This window comes from Patagioenas fasciata, chromosome 22 (genome assembly GCF_037038585.1).
Source record: "Patagioenas fasciata isolate bPatFas1 chromosome 22, bPatFas1.hap1, whole genome shotgun sequence".
Lineage (NCBI taxonomy): Eukaryota > Metazoa > Chordata > Aves > Columbiformes > Columbidae > Patagioenas > Patagioenas fasciata.
Window position 1 is genome coordinate 2,972,186 of NC_092541.1, and position 17,421 is coordinate 2,989,606.

Here is a 17,421-nt window from a genome sequence, read left to right on the forward strand (position 1 = left end):
AGCTCTTGTGCTCGGAGCCGATCCCATCACAGCCCGCACACGGTTCTGCTTTTACATCCCCGCGTCTCCGGACGGTAAATTCTCCTCTGCATGGCCAGAACCCAGCCCGGGCCTGGGGAGAAAAACAAGTCCTGTCTCTCCGTTACACCGTTATTTATTATTGCATGAAGGTTATAATTATTAACCTGGAACTTCATTTATTAAGGGAGATCAGAGATGGAAAGGAGCAGGAGATCATTTCTCATGGAGAGCTTCCTCCAGTCCCTTTTCACACTGGGGGGGTTATCCAGCACGTCCCTGGCTGTGCGCACAGGTGGATAAAACACACACACACACACAGTCCCTGGTTCTACAGCCCGGCCCTTTTCTCGGTACCTTTTACAGCCTTTTCTCCCGGCAACAATCAAAATCCGCCTCTGCTCCCCTTGAAGGGCACCGTCCCCTTTCAGCAGCCACAGCGATGGAGCATTTCCAGCCTCACAAGCACTTCACACCTTTTCCAGAACCGTAAAACTTTTATTTGCCCTCTCTGCTTTAATATAAGTTTTTTAGGGCTTTAGAGCATGAAAGGCAAATTATTGACGGTATTATCCCATCTGCTTTTGCTGCTGACAAAGGGGTTTTCTCCCTTTTGCTTGCACTGAGAACGGAACCTTTGCCGGCGGCTTTCCCCCCACTTTAATAACAATTTTAGGGTGTAGGCCTGTGTACGTTTGTGTGTATGTGTGTGTGTGCTTGTGTGCGCGTGTATGTGTGCACATGTATGTGTGTGTGCCCGTGTGTGTGTATGTGTGCACGTGTATTTTAACAACAATTAATTATAATAACTAATTCATTTTCTCTTCACTTTTAAGGTCTCCGTATAGAAACTCTGGACCCCTTTTTTTAGTGTGTGTGATTAATCCTTTTCCTTTGTTTTCATTCGCGGCCCAATGGCAGCCCGGCCCCGGCATCACGTGACCGCCTTTGTGGCCGCGGGCGCGCACGGAACGCGCACGGAGCGAGCGCGCAGGGGGCGCGCAGGGAACGCGCAGGGAGCGTGGGGCCACTCCTGCCCCAGCCCCGGGGTTTGGGCCCAGAACGGGACACAGACACGAACCCCGTTGTCTGGAGCACTCGGAGCGGCCCCTTTCCTGCCGTCTCCTCCCGCGTTTTGCTTACACATTTGTTTCTTTTTGCCTTCAAATCCGACTGATAGGACAAGGTAAAATTGATAACAGAAAGTTTATTCAAGAATGGTTCAACAGACAACCCTTAAGCAAGGAAAGAAAAGAACTACCATAAGAACAAAGAAAGAGGAGGGGTGAGGTGGGAGGGAGGGATTAGCTATAGTTCTTCTAATTCAGGACTATACAATTACAGTCTGGTTCTGCTCTCATGCCTCCAGTAGAACTAATTACATTATTCATAAGTACGAAGGTAACATAAAACTACTGGTCTTTCTAAATTACAATAACTAAAATAGGCTTGTTGTACAATGACAAGGAAACACCATGTCCTTTATAACAAGTAAATACTAAAAAAGTACAATTTGTTTCTTTTTTCCTCATATAAATACATAATATTGGGGATAAATAATACCAAAAAAAAAAGGAAAATATTTTAAACTGGCTATAACCAATAAATATATATGAATGTTCACCGGAACACACACCCATTGAAGGACATTCTCGACTGAGTTGGACGAAAGCCCTTCAAAGTTGTTTTTATACCCATTATATGTAAACTCTAAGTGCAACAAAGATGTCCAGACAAGAAAGCATTAGCAAATACGAGAGATCCATTCACTTCTGCTTTGATGGGAGGACATTCCGTTTGTTCAAATATACCCTGTTTTCACATAAGGTCAAGAAAAGAGGAGGAAAGAAGCATAGGACTTCCAAGTCTTAAGATTGCTTTTCTGTTAATGAACCCTAAGAAAAATACCCCCAAATTAAAAACCCCGGCACTGTTGAATGGAGACTTCACGTCATCAGAGGCAAAGGTGGGAAAATATTCAGACCTGTCAACTCCTCCTTCCTCCCTTTGGGCTGCGATTATTGGTGGTGGGGGCTTGTAGGCATTTCAATTTTGATTTCCCAAACCTTTTGCAATCCTTAGACCTCTCTTATTCTATTTTTTGAAATAGTTTTGAGAGGGGAGGCAGGGGCCAGAGGGGAAGAGCGGGAATCCCACGTGTTGGCAGGTTTGTATATTTGCAGTTTCCATGGGGACTGGTGGCGGTTGCTCCCAGACAAGGATGCGCGAGGTTCCTCCAAGGAGCTGGAGAGGAGGGCGGCTCTCTTGCGAATCTCTTTTGATTGCATACGTGTACACATGGGCATGTTTACGTGCAGAAACACCCACTGGAAAGCCTTGGCTGGCTGACTATTTTCCTTTCCAGTGTCCAAGAATTACGAGTGATGATTTGTACTTGCTTTGGAAACGAAGGGTGTTGCTGCTTCAAATCTGCTAGATTGCCACAAAACTACCCCAAAGCCATTTCAGAAGCATTTGTGTTGAAACACAGGAGGTATATCTCTTCAGAGAGAGAACTGACCTTGGCAGGAAACACTGAAATGATTGGAAATTGTGCCTAATGAAACCCAGAAATAATAATAGCAAGTACAACAACCTGGTGGAAATTGCCCTGTCAAAGAAAATAAGAAAATAGCTCAACACAAATGTTCCTGAAGCTGATCCTGCCCTCTTCCCCTCTCCCTTGCCCTGTGATGAGGTCCTGTCCGCGTCACCTGAGCCCGTCCCCGCTCCCCATCACAGGTGGGTCAGCTTGGGCGCCTCTTGGATTCTGCCCTGAGAAGAAGCGTGGTGCGTGGAAAGCTCTGTGTAGGTGGGGTGGCTCTCGCAGGGTCCGTGGTGCTGGCTCGGGGGCATCTGTGGGGGCCCGTTGTAGTCCATGGTGGCCGCCTGGTGGTGTGGCAGGTGGTTGAGGCCATACAGGGACGGGCCAGAGGTGGGCATAGAATCCACATAGTTACCTCCAACATAGACGGGGCTGCCCTGCAGACTGGGAGTCCCATAGGCCACCCCGTTCCCTTGTAAGACGTGCGGGTCGTACTCAGGGGCCGTGTTGGCATATTTCTGTTGAGAGGGGCAGCTTTTGATAGGGTTTTGGTAGTTAGTGGACATGGCGTAGGCATTTTGGTGGGGCTTATTGAAGGAAGGCGGTGAGGGGGCATCATAGTTACTGCTCATGGTGTGCAAGGCGTTGATGAAGCCAGCGGAGGATTGCATGGGCTGGGGCGGGCTGCCCGTGGGGGACGGCCCTCCAGAAGAAGACCCCATGCCTTTTGACTTCTGATCTTTCTTATATTTCATCCTCCTGTTCTGGAACCAGATCTTGATCTGCCTCTCGCTGAGGTTCAGCAGGTTGGCCATCTCCACGCGGCGCGGGCGGCACAGGTAGCGGTTGAAGTGGAATTCCTTCTCCAGCTCCACCAGCTGAGCGCTGGTGTAGGCTGTGCGGGCTCTCTTGGAGGCCGAGGAGCCTGGAGGGCTTTTCTCGCCACTGCAGGTTTCTGCCGGCCGTGAAATGAAATAAAAGATAATTACTTACATGCAGAAATTGAATGCATCGTTTCTTAATAAATCCTGGAACAGGCACGAGAGTTCGCCCCCCCCTTTCCTCACCCCTTTGCATTAGCCTGCACTCCATAATCATGTCATTTATTAAGAGTTCTGTTCTCCAAAGCTGCCCCTGGTTTATGAAAATTTGATCATGTCATGTAGAAAAGGATTCCAGGGCCATTTATTTAGGAGTCGATTATTTCCAACAGATAATTTTGAGAAAATAATATTTGGCACGGGGGCAGTCACTGCAAAGCCAATTAATACTAACACAGGTCAGTGTTGGGAGGTGTTTTGTTTGCCAAGGTACGAATGCACACACACACACACACATCTTGTGTGTGTCTTTTATTTGTGTAGTGCAAATATTTGCGTGTACATTGTTAAACACCAAATCGCATCTGTGCCTACGTTTTTGTGAGATAGACACAGATACCACAGATAAACCAGATTAACACAAAGTGTGTGCTGTGAAGTTTGTATGAACGTATTTCTCTCAACAGTGGTATTTCCATACTGATTTTTCTTTCTTGATTGCATTAGGGATGTGCGTGTATGCAAGCAAGAATACCCATGTGTTTGTGCATATGCTTTATATATGCACAGACAGAATCAGAGCACCATGTTCAGCGCTACGTCTGGAGGCGGAAGGTGGGAAGAGAACCAGCCCTCTGCTCTGGCACCACGGGGTGAGTGATGGGGAGACGTGTCCGTGGGTCTGTATCTACCCAGCTGGACATGGGCTCTGTACATGGGCCTGGTTTTATCACCCTGCGGTGCTCTGGAGATGTTGAAAAGAAACCAAGTGTGCACAGTCAGTGCTGCAGGAAGGGCCAGGGCTCACTCAGCCAGGCTGGGCTGTGTGGCTGGCAGCCTTGGGATTCTGCCCAGCACCAGGATCCTCGTTGGATCCTCACAGCATCCTCTCCCTCTTTCCCCTGCCTCCAAATAATCCTACTCCGGCCGGTGGCCTTGTTACCTCGCTGTTTAGGAAAGTGGAGTGTTAAAAAAGCTGAACGCTGTACCTGTGCTAGGGGAGCTGTTTTTCTGTTTGGAGTTTTGCCTCGATTCTTTCATCCAGGGGAATATCTGCTTGGTGAGACTGGCGTTTGCACTGAGGTTGGCTTTGCTGGGGGCAGTTTTACCGCTCCCTGCCTGGTTATTGCTGTTGCTGCTGGTGCTGTTGGCAGCCGGGTTTGGGGGCGGCGAGATGGGGGGAGCCGCATGGTGCTCCTGGGCTAAACTTGGGCGCATGCAGCTCCCGTTCAGGTCTTTACTTTTGGCGTGCGGGGTTGTGTTGCCCAGGGGCTGGAGCGAGCAGGCAGACCGCTGGTAGTCGTTCTCCATGTGAGAGCCCGGCTGGAAGGGCTGCTGGGGACCCTCGTAGCCGAAGCCATTGGTGCCCCCATAGGAGTAACCCCCGAAGAGCGTGGAGCTGTCGTAATACGTCGTCTTCTGCATCTCTGGGCCTCTCCGAAATGATTTTTCCGGCTACCAGGGTCTTGACACCCCTATGGCAGAACATTGGCACCCCAAGGCCACGTGACAGGCCGTTTCCAGCTGTCTGTTGGAAGCTGACCTGAAAGGTTAGGAGAAAACACACAATAATAGTACCCGGCCTATGAATCCATCTTGGGGCCTGAAAGGCCCATGACATGAATAGGGTCCCGCAGAACAGGGCGAACAGATGCTTGGAGCAGATTTTGTCCTGCGTCCAGCCTAAAGAGGCTCAGCAAATGTTGCAGGGCAAACGTGTGGAGCCTAATTTTGGGGAGCAGTTCTCCTGGTTGGTTGCTTGCACCTTTTTTCCCCTTAGGGGTCTGTACCCAGCATGTATAACTACACACGTGCTCTGTAAGCACACGTGGCTTCATCTGTATCCATCTATTTACTTCTATATTTACCTATATATATAAAAAACACCCCTATAAATGTGTGTGTATACATGCAGATGCGTCTGTCGTGTTCACACATACACATCCATGTACAGATAGCACACATGTTAAGGTAAATATAAGAATACAGAATGGATAATTGCTAACAAGCATTAAAGGAATCAAAGTCTTGCTTTCTTACCCCCGACTTATTCCAATCAGCCATTCACACACACAAAATCCAGTGAGATGCTACGCCGCCAGAAATTAAAAGTCTCTTAAGTTTATCGTAGGACCTCTGTCCAATATATTTGAGTTTAAACTGAAAGCAGCAAATAGTCAATATGTTCTATATGGTAATGGTGTCCTGACACAGTTGGCTTAATTTTCTGTTTGCACAGGGACTCACAATGTCTTTGGAATCCAGTGCAAATATTTCCAGCAGATTTAAGCAGGGGCATGAATTCAAGAATGTGCTTCCCTTGGCTGGTCGGAGGTGTCTCCTCTCTGGCAGCACAGGTTGTATTTAGCAAACACCCCCTCATTGCCTGCACTGCTTTGTGCTCGTGGTCCCGGCTCTGCAACTCCCATTGCCAGGAGGTGATTCCCAAACCGCTTTAATTGCTGTTGGGCTTTTTTTTTTTTCCTTGAAAACAAATGCTCACCAGGCCATTTGCTCTTAACTTTCTACCCCTTTGATTTTTATACTTTCCTCCTTCCCTCAATCCAGCTCAAAAAGTCTAAAAACCCCATCCAAAACCTCAGATTACAAAACGAAACCTTCCTTTTTTCTTTCTCTCTCTGACCTTTTTATTTTTCTTTATCTCTTCCTTTCTTTTCTCAAAGCATAAACTTACTCTGCCATAAAGACAGGGTAGAAATACCATTAGAATTATTAAAACTGTCTTGAGCTGCAAATAATCTGCATGCGGATCAATCAAGCAGCGCACGGGTTTTAAAAGGGCAGAGACTTCTCTGTGCAGCTCAGAGTTTGCGAGGAGCCACGGTGCATTTTGTTTTGAAATTGATATCCATTGTATATTTAATTGTATCTCTTGTATATTTAATTTTATCTGCGCTCTTTCATTCTCTAAAATAAAATAAAATAAACTCTGTGGAGATAAAGTCTAACGCGATATTTCTAAGTACCGGTGTTTAACAGAAGCCACAGCCAGACAATAAATAACGTCTTTTTTTCCCTTCCCTGACTGCTGTGTTCTTATGTCATGTCATATGAAACCTCCACATAGTCCTACCACAGCCGACGTGTCCACGAAGGGGCTGCTTCGCTTTTTTACACTGATTAAATCCTTTCTGCATTCCCAAATCTGCATTGTATCTTCCACGGAGATGTATTATTGTCTACAGAGGGGCTGATATCCTTGCGGGGAGTTCTTCTCATTTTGTTGCCTCGCCATGATAAATATGTCTTATTAAAAAGTAGACTGCGCTACCCGAGCCGAGGAGCTGTGAATTAATTAACAAACAGCAGCGCCTTTATTATGAATAGGTTTGCTCAAAATATCTACGAGGGCAGAGGTGGGAATTTCTCCGAGGCCTTCCTGTCTGGCATTGGGTCTTTAAAAAGAAAAAGATACAGCAAACCACAAAGCAAACCCGAACTAGAGCCGAGTGGGGAGGCTCAGCTAAAGCAGCTAAAAATAACACCGGCGATTTTTTTGTTAAATGTCCATTAAATAAATTTACAATCCCCTTCGCCCAAACGCTCGCTCGCTTGTGGCTTCCACAGAAGATTTGCTTTGTACCTCATCTCTCAGCGCCTCGCAAATGCCGCTCATTTATCTTCGCCGAGGACGGCCGCAATCCTAATTATTTACTCCAAGGAATTGTTTAAAAAAAAGGAGAATCTCAGGCAGAATAATAAATATTCGATTATCTCCTGCGCCAATTAAACCCGGGCAGGATCCGTGCCGGGTGCTTCAGCACGCTCCAAGTTTCACTTTGCGAGCGGTTACATTTAACCACAAACTCTTCGCCTGCAACTTTGGAGTGCGAGGATTTAGAGGTATTTTAAAAATAAATACATAAAATCGGGGGAAGGTGCGAGAGGGAAAGGGCTGTGGGAGGAGGGTGCTCGGGGAAGAGAAATGAAAGCCGAGCAATCGGGGGAAAAAGAGCAAAGAACGGTAAGGCAGAGGTATTCTCCTGCAAAGCCAGCCCCTCCATGTTGGAAACCCTAAATTCACAACCTGCCCGTGTTTCTGAGGAACAGCAGCGCCTTCCCCCTCCCCCGCCCCCCCAAGGTCCATTGCCCCCGAACCGGGCACAGCCCCGTTTTGCAGTCCAGTTATTAGTAATAATAAATATTCCAAACGTGCCCTTAACAATAGGTCGGCTGCTCAGAAAGAGCTCAAATCCCAGCGACTGCCTTGCGGTGCGTATGCCTGGAAAATAGAGACACATTCCTAAAATTTCCCTCCTCCCTCCCCCCACAAACGAGCTTCCCCCCCAGCAAACTCCCAGTTGTGGAGCAGGGGAGAAACGGGCCCTGGATGGGGCTGCAAAAGCGGCTCTGCGTGGAGGGGAAGCTTAAAGCTTGTGAACTCTTCTTGAACCGAGATTGGAGTCATATGGTCATAAATCATTGGGACATATACTCCGCCATTCACAAAGTGATAGCCTATTTGAGTCCGGCTTACCTTAGTCTCTGACGAGCAAAGCACAGGCAGACATAATATATTTTCACATCCAGCATCCACGCAATCAATAAGCAAGGAATGACCCCCTTCCTTTAAAAACGTTACAGGAATATACGAGAGAGAGGAAAAAAATCCAGCATATGCATGTATATGTGTATGAAAAAAAAGCCAAAACAGAGGGGGAGGGGGCTCAGCCAGTGGAGCTTTCGGTTACGGCAGCTCAAATTGTCTCTCTGTCTCCGTTTGGGGAAGAGCAAAAAAAAAGATCAAGATGCTTTCCAGCTTCCAAGATGTGCAGAAAAGCTGAGGGCTTTGAATGGACAAACCCTGAGATTCTAGTTGCCCTATAGACTGGTACGCGCTGCTCACTGATAACAATGGCCTCTGCTTTACCACAGCAAAGGGGAAGAAGGGAAAGAGAAGGGAAAAAAAAAAAAAAAAGAGGAAAGAAAGAAAAGCTGAACACAACACCCCCCCCCCTTTAACTATGCAATGCTTGGCTGGGATTAAAATAATAACGAAAAGAATCCAGGCTACGGGTGGGGGTGCGGGTGAGGGGGAAAGAAAGCGGAGGGGATATTTAAAAATCAAGATTTGGTTGGGATTGCCGGGCAAAGCCAACGAGCCTCCCAAACAGCGTCACTAGTGAAAAATTATGCTAATTGCAGACGTGGTGGACAGAGGCCTAGGCAGAAAGATAGCAAAGCTTGCCTTTGATTCACGTGTTTAACAATTAGGTGTCAATTTATGCTAATAAAGCCTTTCAACATAGTCATAGTCGCCCCCCCTCCCCTTCCGCGGCGGCGGTCGCGGCTTTTTCAGGAGCTGCTGCTTCCCCCCCACCCCGGCCCTTCGGCTGCGCTTGGCCGCTCGCAGACACCCCCCTATGGGAAACCCCCTTTTCTGCTGCCCGGGGTGGGGGCCTGGAGCCCCCGGCCCCGGTGTTTGCAAGGGCGGAGGGGAAGGGGGGAGGAATCTCTTGTGTTGCTTCAACTCCGCAACCCCGCGGAACTTCGGCGTTAAGTTTGTGCGTCCCGCTGGCTGCAGGCTCCGCTCGGCCCCGGCCGGGGCGGGGGGGGTCAGGGCGCAAATCACCCCCGGGGGAGGCCGAGGCAGAGAGGTGTTGAGCAATAAAGATTATAATGATTCTCGCTATTATTAATAAGGGCGGTAGCGCTGTGCCGGGCGCTGCTGCTGTCGCCACGGCACATTGCAGATTTATGCGTTTCCCGCTCCCACGCGGCTGCGAAAGCACAAACTCGCCAAGACGCTGCTCGGAAAGTCCGTGTCGAGGAGGGGCCGGGAGTGGGAGGAAGGCAGGGCAAGGAATTGAGGTGTCTGCACTTTTTTTTTTCAAGTGCTACTTTTGTTTCACATCGCAATTATCTGCCCTCCTTTAATTCTGGCTCTCGCTCCTTTGGGTTAAGTGCTGACGGGGGGAATTTACGTTTAGCAAAGCCAGAAAAAGAGGGACCACAAAGGCTCTCTGGACTTCGCTGGGAAGGTATGACCCGTCGAGGGGAGGGGGGGGGGGTGCATCGCCCTTTTCTTGTGTGTTTTTGTGTGCACCTTCAGACCGATACGTCTGGGGGGGTGGAGGGGGAAGGTGTCGAAGTAAACATTTGAGTTTTGAGAGGACAGCCAAGGTTTTGTAGGTGATGGATAAAGTCTTACCCCAAGGACTATGGGGTTTCCAGCTATTGTTCTGACCGCAGCCCCAGACGGGAGGGTTTCGACCAGGAGACACCTTTTATGCCATTTTTTTTACCACATCTGACTTTCTATGAACTGATCCAAGAGAAATCCTCTGCTACAAGGCAGTTGCTATTTTGGAGCCCCGGCGTTGAAACTCCAAGGAAGGAAAGAGGAAAACCAGTCGTGGACTATTCTTTTAAACCCTGCTCTGTAGGTGAAGTGCTCTCTGGGTTTCTGAATATGGATTTCCAGTGACTTATTTGGAGCACCTGGGCAATCAGAAGTATCTTGAGTTCTGCAAGTAGCTCTTCCAAAGTGCAAAATTTTGTTTTAACATTAATTGTTAAGAAAGTCGTTGCACGTTTATATGTTGATGTCCTGTAAGTACTTCATTTATTTATATTATATTTTATTTTTTAGGCTCCCTATGCATTGCCATCTTTGCTCTGGTTGCAGCTTATTTTTCTTTAAAATGTAACTCCCTCGCACTCGTCACGAAATCAGCAGCAAATGTTGCAATCTGACTGGGTTTCCCTTCAAAGGGAGCACAGGAAATATCTCCCGTTTAAAACACTCCCTCAAAGTTACGGTCATAAATCACAAAGTTTAAAGACAAGCCGGTAGCAAAACGAAAATACTCAGCTGAAATCCAGGGCAGCCGTGCTTATCCTGGGGGTGCTGGAGGGGGAAAAGACCACAAACCAACAAGAAGTCCCGTTGGGTGAGTTTGGGGAAGGAATGGCTGCCCAGACTGCTGCAGAGGGACACACGGACACACAGACAGGGACCAGGTAGGAGATTCAGCAAAACTCACCAATTCTTGAATGCCTGGTCCAGCAAATACGAGGCAGCGGTGAACTTTGAGAAAGGAGAACTAGGGGGAAAGAAAAAAAGAAGAGGGGGGAAAGTATGAAACTTCCATCAGAAAAGCGTGGTCAAGGGAACTGATCCCAGGGAGAACCTTGGGGTGGCAATGGGGAGACGATGGGCTGAGGAACAAAGCCCCAGCAGCTCCTCTGGGATTCTCCCACCCAAACAAGCCCAGCACGTCCCGGCACTGCCCGGGCTCCTCATGGATAATATTCCCATCGAGCGGTGAACACCAGGTGGATTTCTGGAAATCTGATGCAATTCCCGCTCCCGGCCGTTCCTTCCACCTTCCCTGTGCAAACCCCCAGCCCGGGAACCGCTTCTCCCGTCCTGGCGTTGGCAATGGAGACGCTTTGGCTCCAACCGGGGGTGGTTTGGCGAACTCTGAATGTAATTTAAAATATCTACACGTCGGGAAGGGTTTTGTTTAAATCTTGGTGGTAATTTCAGAGTTAACTACGTGTAAGAGATTAAATACACGCAGTCATTTAGCTCTGGGTTCAACAACAGGATAACAGTAGGGACAATACAAGGCCGTTTTCCTGAGGATTCGGAATTTGGGTGTTGGGGTTTTTTTAACTCCAATGTGATCGGAAAATCGCCACGAAGAGGGGGAGGACGGAGAAGCTTTACAGTGTACGAGGACACCATCCACACAGCAGTGATTTGGTATCAAAATTAACGGTATCGAGCCGTAAACATCTTTTAAAGCCACGCCGAGATTTATCACCGCAACTTTGGCGCGGAGGACTGGGGAAGGGAGAAAGAAAGGGAGAAAGAAAAAGCAATCTCATTTAAAAATATTTTCGTTTGGGGAAACATTCAGTCGCTTTAATAATCCCGTTTCCGTTCTGTATGTTGATGTTATTAATCTCAAATAAAAATGTTCCCCTCACACCCTTGCTCTGCTTGTGACAACATCCCCGAGTCCATAAATCACCCGCGGATGCTTCATGACCTTCTCTAGTCGGCGGCCTGTAGCTGTATTTTTTATTAGTATTATTATTACACGCGCGCACGCTTTAATACACAGCTTTGGCAATATTCCACTTACATCACTGCCTTCCCCGCTTAACTGGGGCTTTTCAGTTCCCTCTGTAGAGTACACACAGAGATTTGTAAACAGGGAAAAAAAAACAACCACCAACCAACCAAACCAGCAGCCTCTGCTGTGTGAGCTCAGCAAAACCGGGCCGAGCCTCCGCGCGTTCCTCCCACGCAGCCCAGGGAGGGGGGAAAGGGGGAAACCGCGTTTATTCCGAGTGGATTCGGGAGGGAGGAGGGGAAAGGAAAAACAACCAAACAACCGAAAAGACGCTGTAATAAAGAACGGCTCCAGCAAGGAGGGCGGGGGTTGTGGGGCTGTTTTTCTTTGTTTTTCACTTATTCCCTCGCAGTACAGGCAAAAGGGGGATGGAGAGAGGGGTTTTTCCTCTCTCGTTGTTCTTTGTTTTGATTGAGGTTGGTTGTTTTGTTTTTTCCTCTAGTTGCACTGATTTGTCCTTCAGGTCCAGCCCGGTCCCTGCTCATCCCGCACCCCACGATAGGCTCCTGCCCCCGGCCCCACCGCGTTCCCCGTGGGGTTGCCCACTCTGCCCTGGCCCTTGTTTTTTGTCTAGAGGGAAGGAGTTTGGGTTTTCACATTGCACAAACAGCCCGAGGGACGAGAGAGCTCCGAGGAAGAGGGGAGAGTTATGGAGGGTCCAGGACCTTCTGAAACCCCAAACAGAAGCCAGCCCGGATAAGAAATCAAAATGAGACGGAGTGAGCAGTGGGCTTGCCTTGACAGATTAGACCTTTTTCTCTCCCTGACCTTTGCTTAGAAGAGCAATAACTCACCAGGTTAATGATCAATCAGCGGAAGTGCTTTGGAATTGTCTCAAAAATAATAAAACAAAAACAACCACAAGTCCCAGGCTCCTTGGGGCACTGAGTCGTTCGACCCCCGCCCGTCCCCCTCCCACAGGTCCCCAAAAGCCCCAGCGAGGGGTGAGGCGGGGCTGGGGGGTGACTGGGGGGCTATGGGATGTGCGGGGGGAGAGGAGCCGGCAGTTCGCGCTATCAGCGTGCTACAAATCGCTATTTTGGGAACAGCTCAGCAGAGGCGGGCTGGGAATCACCATTCTCACTCCTCTCTCTGCCCCCCCCCCGCCTTCCAAATGCCAAAATAATAGCTTGAATTATGCGCTCACGTGACTGGGACACGTCAACCTTTTGCCCGTTTTGTACAGAATTGGTCCATGAGCGACTCTCCCCTCCCGTCCCACTAATTCCCCAAACTTCGCAGGCAGCGGGGCGGGCGATGCCACTCGCTCCCTGCCGCACTGGGGCTGCCCTGGCTCTGGGGCACTCTGGGCTGCTTTTTCTGCTTTTCTTTTAGTTTTTCCTTTTGCTTTTTTCTCTTTTAACCCGAAAGCGAAGGAAGCGAGCAAACATTAAAGAGGAAAGCGACTGCAGCAGCCTCAGCGTCCAACCGAAGGGCAAAGACGGAAACGGAGGGGAAAAACAAACGGGTTTGGGGGACAGAAAGCAAGGAGAGCGGCTGGCACCGCCGGGCGCGGCTCCTGCTCTTCCTGAGCTCGGTCCCGACTCCCCGTTTCTTCCCTTTTTAACCCCCAGCCTCCTCCTCCCATTAAAGAAAGAAAGAGGGAGAAAACGAGGATTCAAAGCTCTTTCTCCCTCGCCCCCCGGAGGACCAGGCACCCACGCTACCGCCGTGGATGTTTCTATGAGAAAAGGAAGGAATTCGGGTGGTTTTTGCAGTGATACTCGCCTGAATCCGGGACCCGGCTGGCGCTGGAGAACGAGCTGGGCGTGGGGGAGAAGGAATGAGTTCCATTGTACCTGCTTCTTCCACCTGATAATTTGTAAAGACCCCAAATTTCTGAAGAAGAAGTCTCAGGAGAGGGAGAAAGAAGGGGTGTCAAGGCTTATATTTCTCTGGTTTGGGGTGTTCACACTGAATATTTATGGGCTGTAGGGAACCGTGTGGATGCCACTGGGTCCTGCATCCTCCCCACACAGCGCACCCCTGCAAATCCCCCAGGCACGCACACCCGAGCCGCGGCTCCACCGAATTCTCGGTGCTGAAGGGTGTTCGCTCTGTCATCCTCATCACCACATCAAAGGGCTCCCATCCACGCCGGGCTCTTAGTTAATTTTTAATTAGGTGAGAAAGCTTAGGGAACGGCGATGTTGAACGCAACAGAGGACACGTAGGTGGAAGTGGGGGTTTTAAACCCTAATTTCTGCTTATCACACGGATGCGAGCAAGGCGGTGCTGGCGCTGGGATGTTCCGCGCTGCAACACGCGTGTTCTCGCCAGAAATATCCCTTCCCACGGCCTCCAAACGCAAGAACTGAGAAACCCAACTATGCAGTGCTCATCCACCCCAAAAAGCCGCATCTCGGTGCTCCTGGATTGACCCACGAAGAGGAGCCGAGCTCCCAGATCCGCTCCCCACCCCAGGGCTCAGCGTCCCCATGTTGGGGGGGAGAAAGAAAGGGAGGAATCAAAAGGGAGAGTGGGAGAAACGAAAACCAGAAAGGTGGAAAAATCCCTCCCCTAAAATCTCCTGTCCCAAAAGAGCAGAAGTGGGAGCGACACCATCATATAGATCTATACGGTTAGATTTCAGAAAGTGTCCATTAATATCAATTTACTTCAATGAAAACTTTGGGTCTTCATGAAGTTGATGATTTATGATAAAATCAATTAAATTACGGCCACTTAGGGCCTGCGGTTTCTTCTCAGATTTCATTCGCCGACACATCAAGCGCTCGGTAAAAAATTTCGAGTGTAGCTGGAGGCGAGTAAAGATAATTCTGAAGCTGAGGAAATTTAATGCAAAGCAATTTTCAGGGAAAAAAAGGAAAAGGAAAAGAAAAATAAATATATATCTAAAAGAACAAGCCAGACGCTTGTGTATCCGAGCTCCTGCTCCTGCCAATATACCAGTTCGCCTCAGGAAATATTGGTCACTGAGTCCAAACTTTTCCAGTTTCACAATGTATAAAGACAGTTTTAGAACTGGCAGCTTGTCCCGGGGACTGAGTTATTATCTCGCTCTAAAAGGAAAGGAACAAAAGGAGGACAGAGAGCACAAATATATACATATATATAAACTTTACAGGTTTAATTAGATTTCTTTGAGGGTTTTTTTTTTGCTCCATACAAACGGTTTTCCTGTCTCTTAAAACACTCATCGGGCCGACACGGGGGAGGATGGAAGGGATTGTGGGTTGTTTGAGTCAGAACTGAACAGCACAAGTCCACAGCAAATAACGCACCCGATATTCCCACGCGAAATCTCGCCCTCCCGGCCATCCCAGAAACTCCAGTTGAGCCAATGACCCATTTTCGAAGACATCTCCCCCCAGCCCAAACAAACCTTGAATCTTTTGAAAAGCCCGATATTTTGGGGCTTCCCCAGTAGCCCCCGTTCCCATGCTGGACGGTTCCGAGTCTCAGTCTTACCCATTTCGACCGCCTAAAAGAAACAGCAGCTCAACTAACCAGATGTTCATTAGTCACATCTGGCCACTACACCCAGACCTGGGGAGGGAAAACCCGCTATGGACAGGCACTGAGCATGGGAAACCTTTTTTTTTCTCTTTTCTTTCTTTTTTAAAGAAGCTTTTGTAATTAAGGTCTGCTTCAAGTAAACAAAAAACTTTGTAGGGTCATAAATCACCATCACATACATTCTTCAGATTAACACCCCGCTTTTCCAATGGGCTTTTGTAGTTGCTTTTTCAAACACGAGAGAGGTGCTAAACCTTTACCAAATGTGGCCCAGACAAACCTCGCGGGGAACGCGCACTCGGGGAGCGGCGCTTTGCGGTCGCGCTCGGTTAGAGACCCTACGAGAGGATTTTTGCTCATCTACAGCTCCCCCGATGCTGCTCCCGAGGCTTCTCTCTTAATTTGTAACCAGGAGAAAACCAACTACAGCTCACGGGGACCGGGAACAAGACTGTCAAAGGTTTCGGAGCAATTCATTATATCTCACAGCGCTGAAGCTGAGAAGGTACAAAAAGCAGAGCTGCATCATGCTTTTATTTATTTAACTTCTTACCTGCGATACTGTCCGACCCAGGATTTCAAGAAGAAGAAGAAGAAGGAGCGAAGCCGGCTCGGGGTGGTGTGAATTCGCAACTGGAGCAGGCAAATTAAGGAGAAGAAACTATTTAATTGCACCCCAGTGGATCTTGCTGACAGCTTTCTCGGTTTTTTGTGTTTGATTTTTTTTGTCCCCAAAGATGCTTTGATTTTTTTTTTTTGGACTCGCTCGATTCAAACGGAACCGACTTGACGTGGAGAATAAAAGAAACTCTTCCAAAACAGCTTAAAGTGTTGCAAGGATGCGGCCCCCTTTGCAGAGAGATGGCGAGCAGGGGGAGATGTGATGGGGGTGTCGGGAGGGGGGGGTGGCGCGCACATTCCCCTTCAAAAACAAAACAAAAAGCCCTAAAAAACCTCCCCCATTCCCGAATCCTTGGTATCTATCTGGAAAGCTGTTTCTCTTTATAAAGACTTAAAATGTTGCAAGACGGTTATAATACTGAGTGACAAGGGGTGCTGGAGAGAAGGGAACCAAATGGATTCTGGTTTTAGAGCCAGTAGGAATTGGCCGGCCTTCAATGTCAGGATGCAAAATTGATTCCATATGTCTCGTCCGGGGAAAGGGGAAAAACGAAGGAATGAAAGAAAGAAGGAGAGAAAGATGGGGGAAATAAAACTTATGCGAAACCCGCGGCGTTTCTTTCTTCCTTTCAACTCCACCCTTCCCAGTAGCCCCGGATAAATACCCTGCGATTAAATCTTGCCCTTTTCCAGGGAATATTTTGGTCTCTCGCGTTTGAAACAGAGAGGTACCAGGAGCAACAAGCCAGACCCTGGAAGTTATTTTTAGACTCGGCTTTGTTCGAACTGACCTGAGTGCGGGGAGAGGAAACCTGGACCTGGGTACAGGGGAAAGGGAGAAGCCGCGGGCCCCCAAAAACCAGAGGGAAGGAGGGCGAAATGCCCCCACCAAGTCCCCCCGGGGTAGGTCAGCAAACCCCCATCAGCCGGGGGGCGCAGTGCGAGCAGCCGGAGCCTGGACCCGGCGGCAGGTGACGGGCTCGGTGGGACCGGAGCCCCCGGGGCGGTGGGATCGGAGGTTCGGGGTGGGGGTGGGGGGTCGGACCCTCTGCCCGTCCGCCCCCCAGCTCCCGAGCCCACCGCCGGCCTTTCCCTGTTCATTTCACCGGGACATGCTCAGAGAGAATTTGACCCGGAGTTTTTCAGGCTTCTCTCCTGACCTCTAGATACCGCTGCCAATAAAGCCCTGATATATTTCACATTGAGTCGGACATCAAAAGGAGACGATACAGCAACGAGTGGGGATTTCGCCTTAACCCCTCCCCTCATATCTACCCTAAAATGAAGGAAAAAAAAGAGTCAAATCTCCACCATCGCCTCTGATTTATAACATCCCTTTTAAACTGGGATGGTTACGCGCAGGGAGGTGTTGAAATGTGGTTATTCCCTTTTATTTCTTTCGCCTTTCCCCTCCTACCGACAAAAAAAAAAAAAAAAAAGGAGAAAACTTCAAAGAAAACTGTCACCGTTTCCAAACTTTTGCCCATTTAACTGAAAAGAGACTGAGCTCTTCCCTTTTGTCTTGTCTGCCTGTGGCCCGTGTTCGTTTTCCTTTTTAAAGATGAAAACGAAGCAGCAGAATTGGCACCGGCTCCTGGGCCTGCAGTGG

General features: G+C 48.8%; 1 protein-coding gene across 7 annotated transcripts in view; it reads right to left on the reverse strand.

Moving 5' to 3' along the window:
• Positions 1–1,207: 1,207 nt before the first annotated feature.
• The window catches only part of HOXB3 (homeobox B3), a 55,395-nt gene continuing 39,181 nt past the window's right edge, over positions 1,208–17,421 (reverse strand). For 4 of the 7 annotated variants that reach the window (XM_065856153.2, XM_071798160.1, XM_071798161.1 and 1 more), the window contains 3 exons: positions 10,611–10,670; positions 4,593–5,146; positions 1,208–3,518 (listed from right to left, as the gene is read on the reverse strand). In XM_065856153.2, coding sequence (XP_065712225.1) covers positions 2,755–3,518; positions 4,593–5,028 — 1,200 coding nt within the window. In that variant the 5' untranslated portion in view covers positions 5,029–5,146; positions 10,611–10,670 and the 3' untranslated portion in view covers positions 1,208–2,754. Of the gene's footprint in view, positions 3,519–4,592; positions 5,147–8,101; positions 8,532–10,610; positions 10,671–15,744; positions 16,419–17,421 lie in introns of those variants that run through there. The other 3 variants (XM_065856156.2, XM_065856157.2, XM_065856154.2) reach the window with 3 other exon arrangements.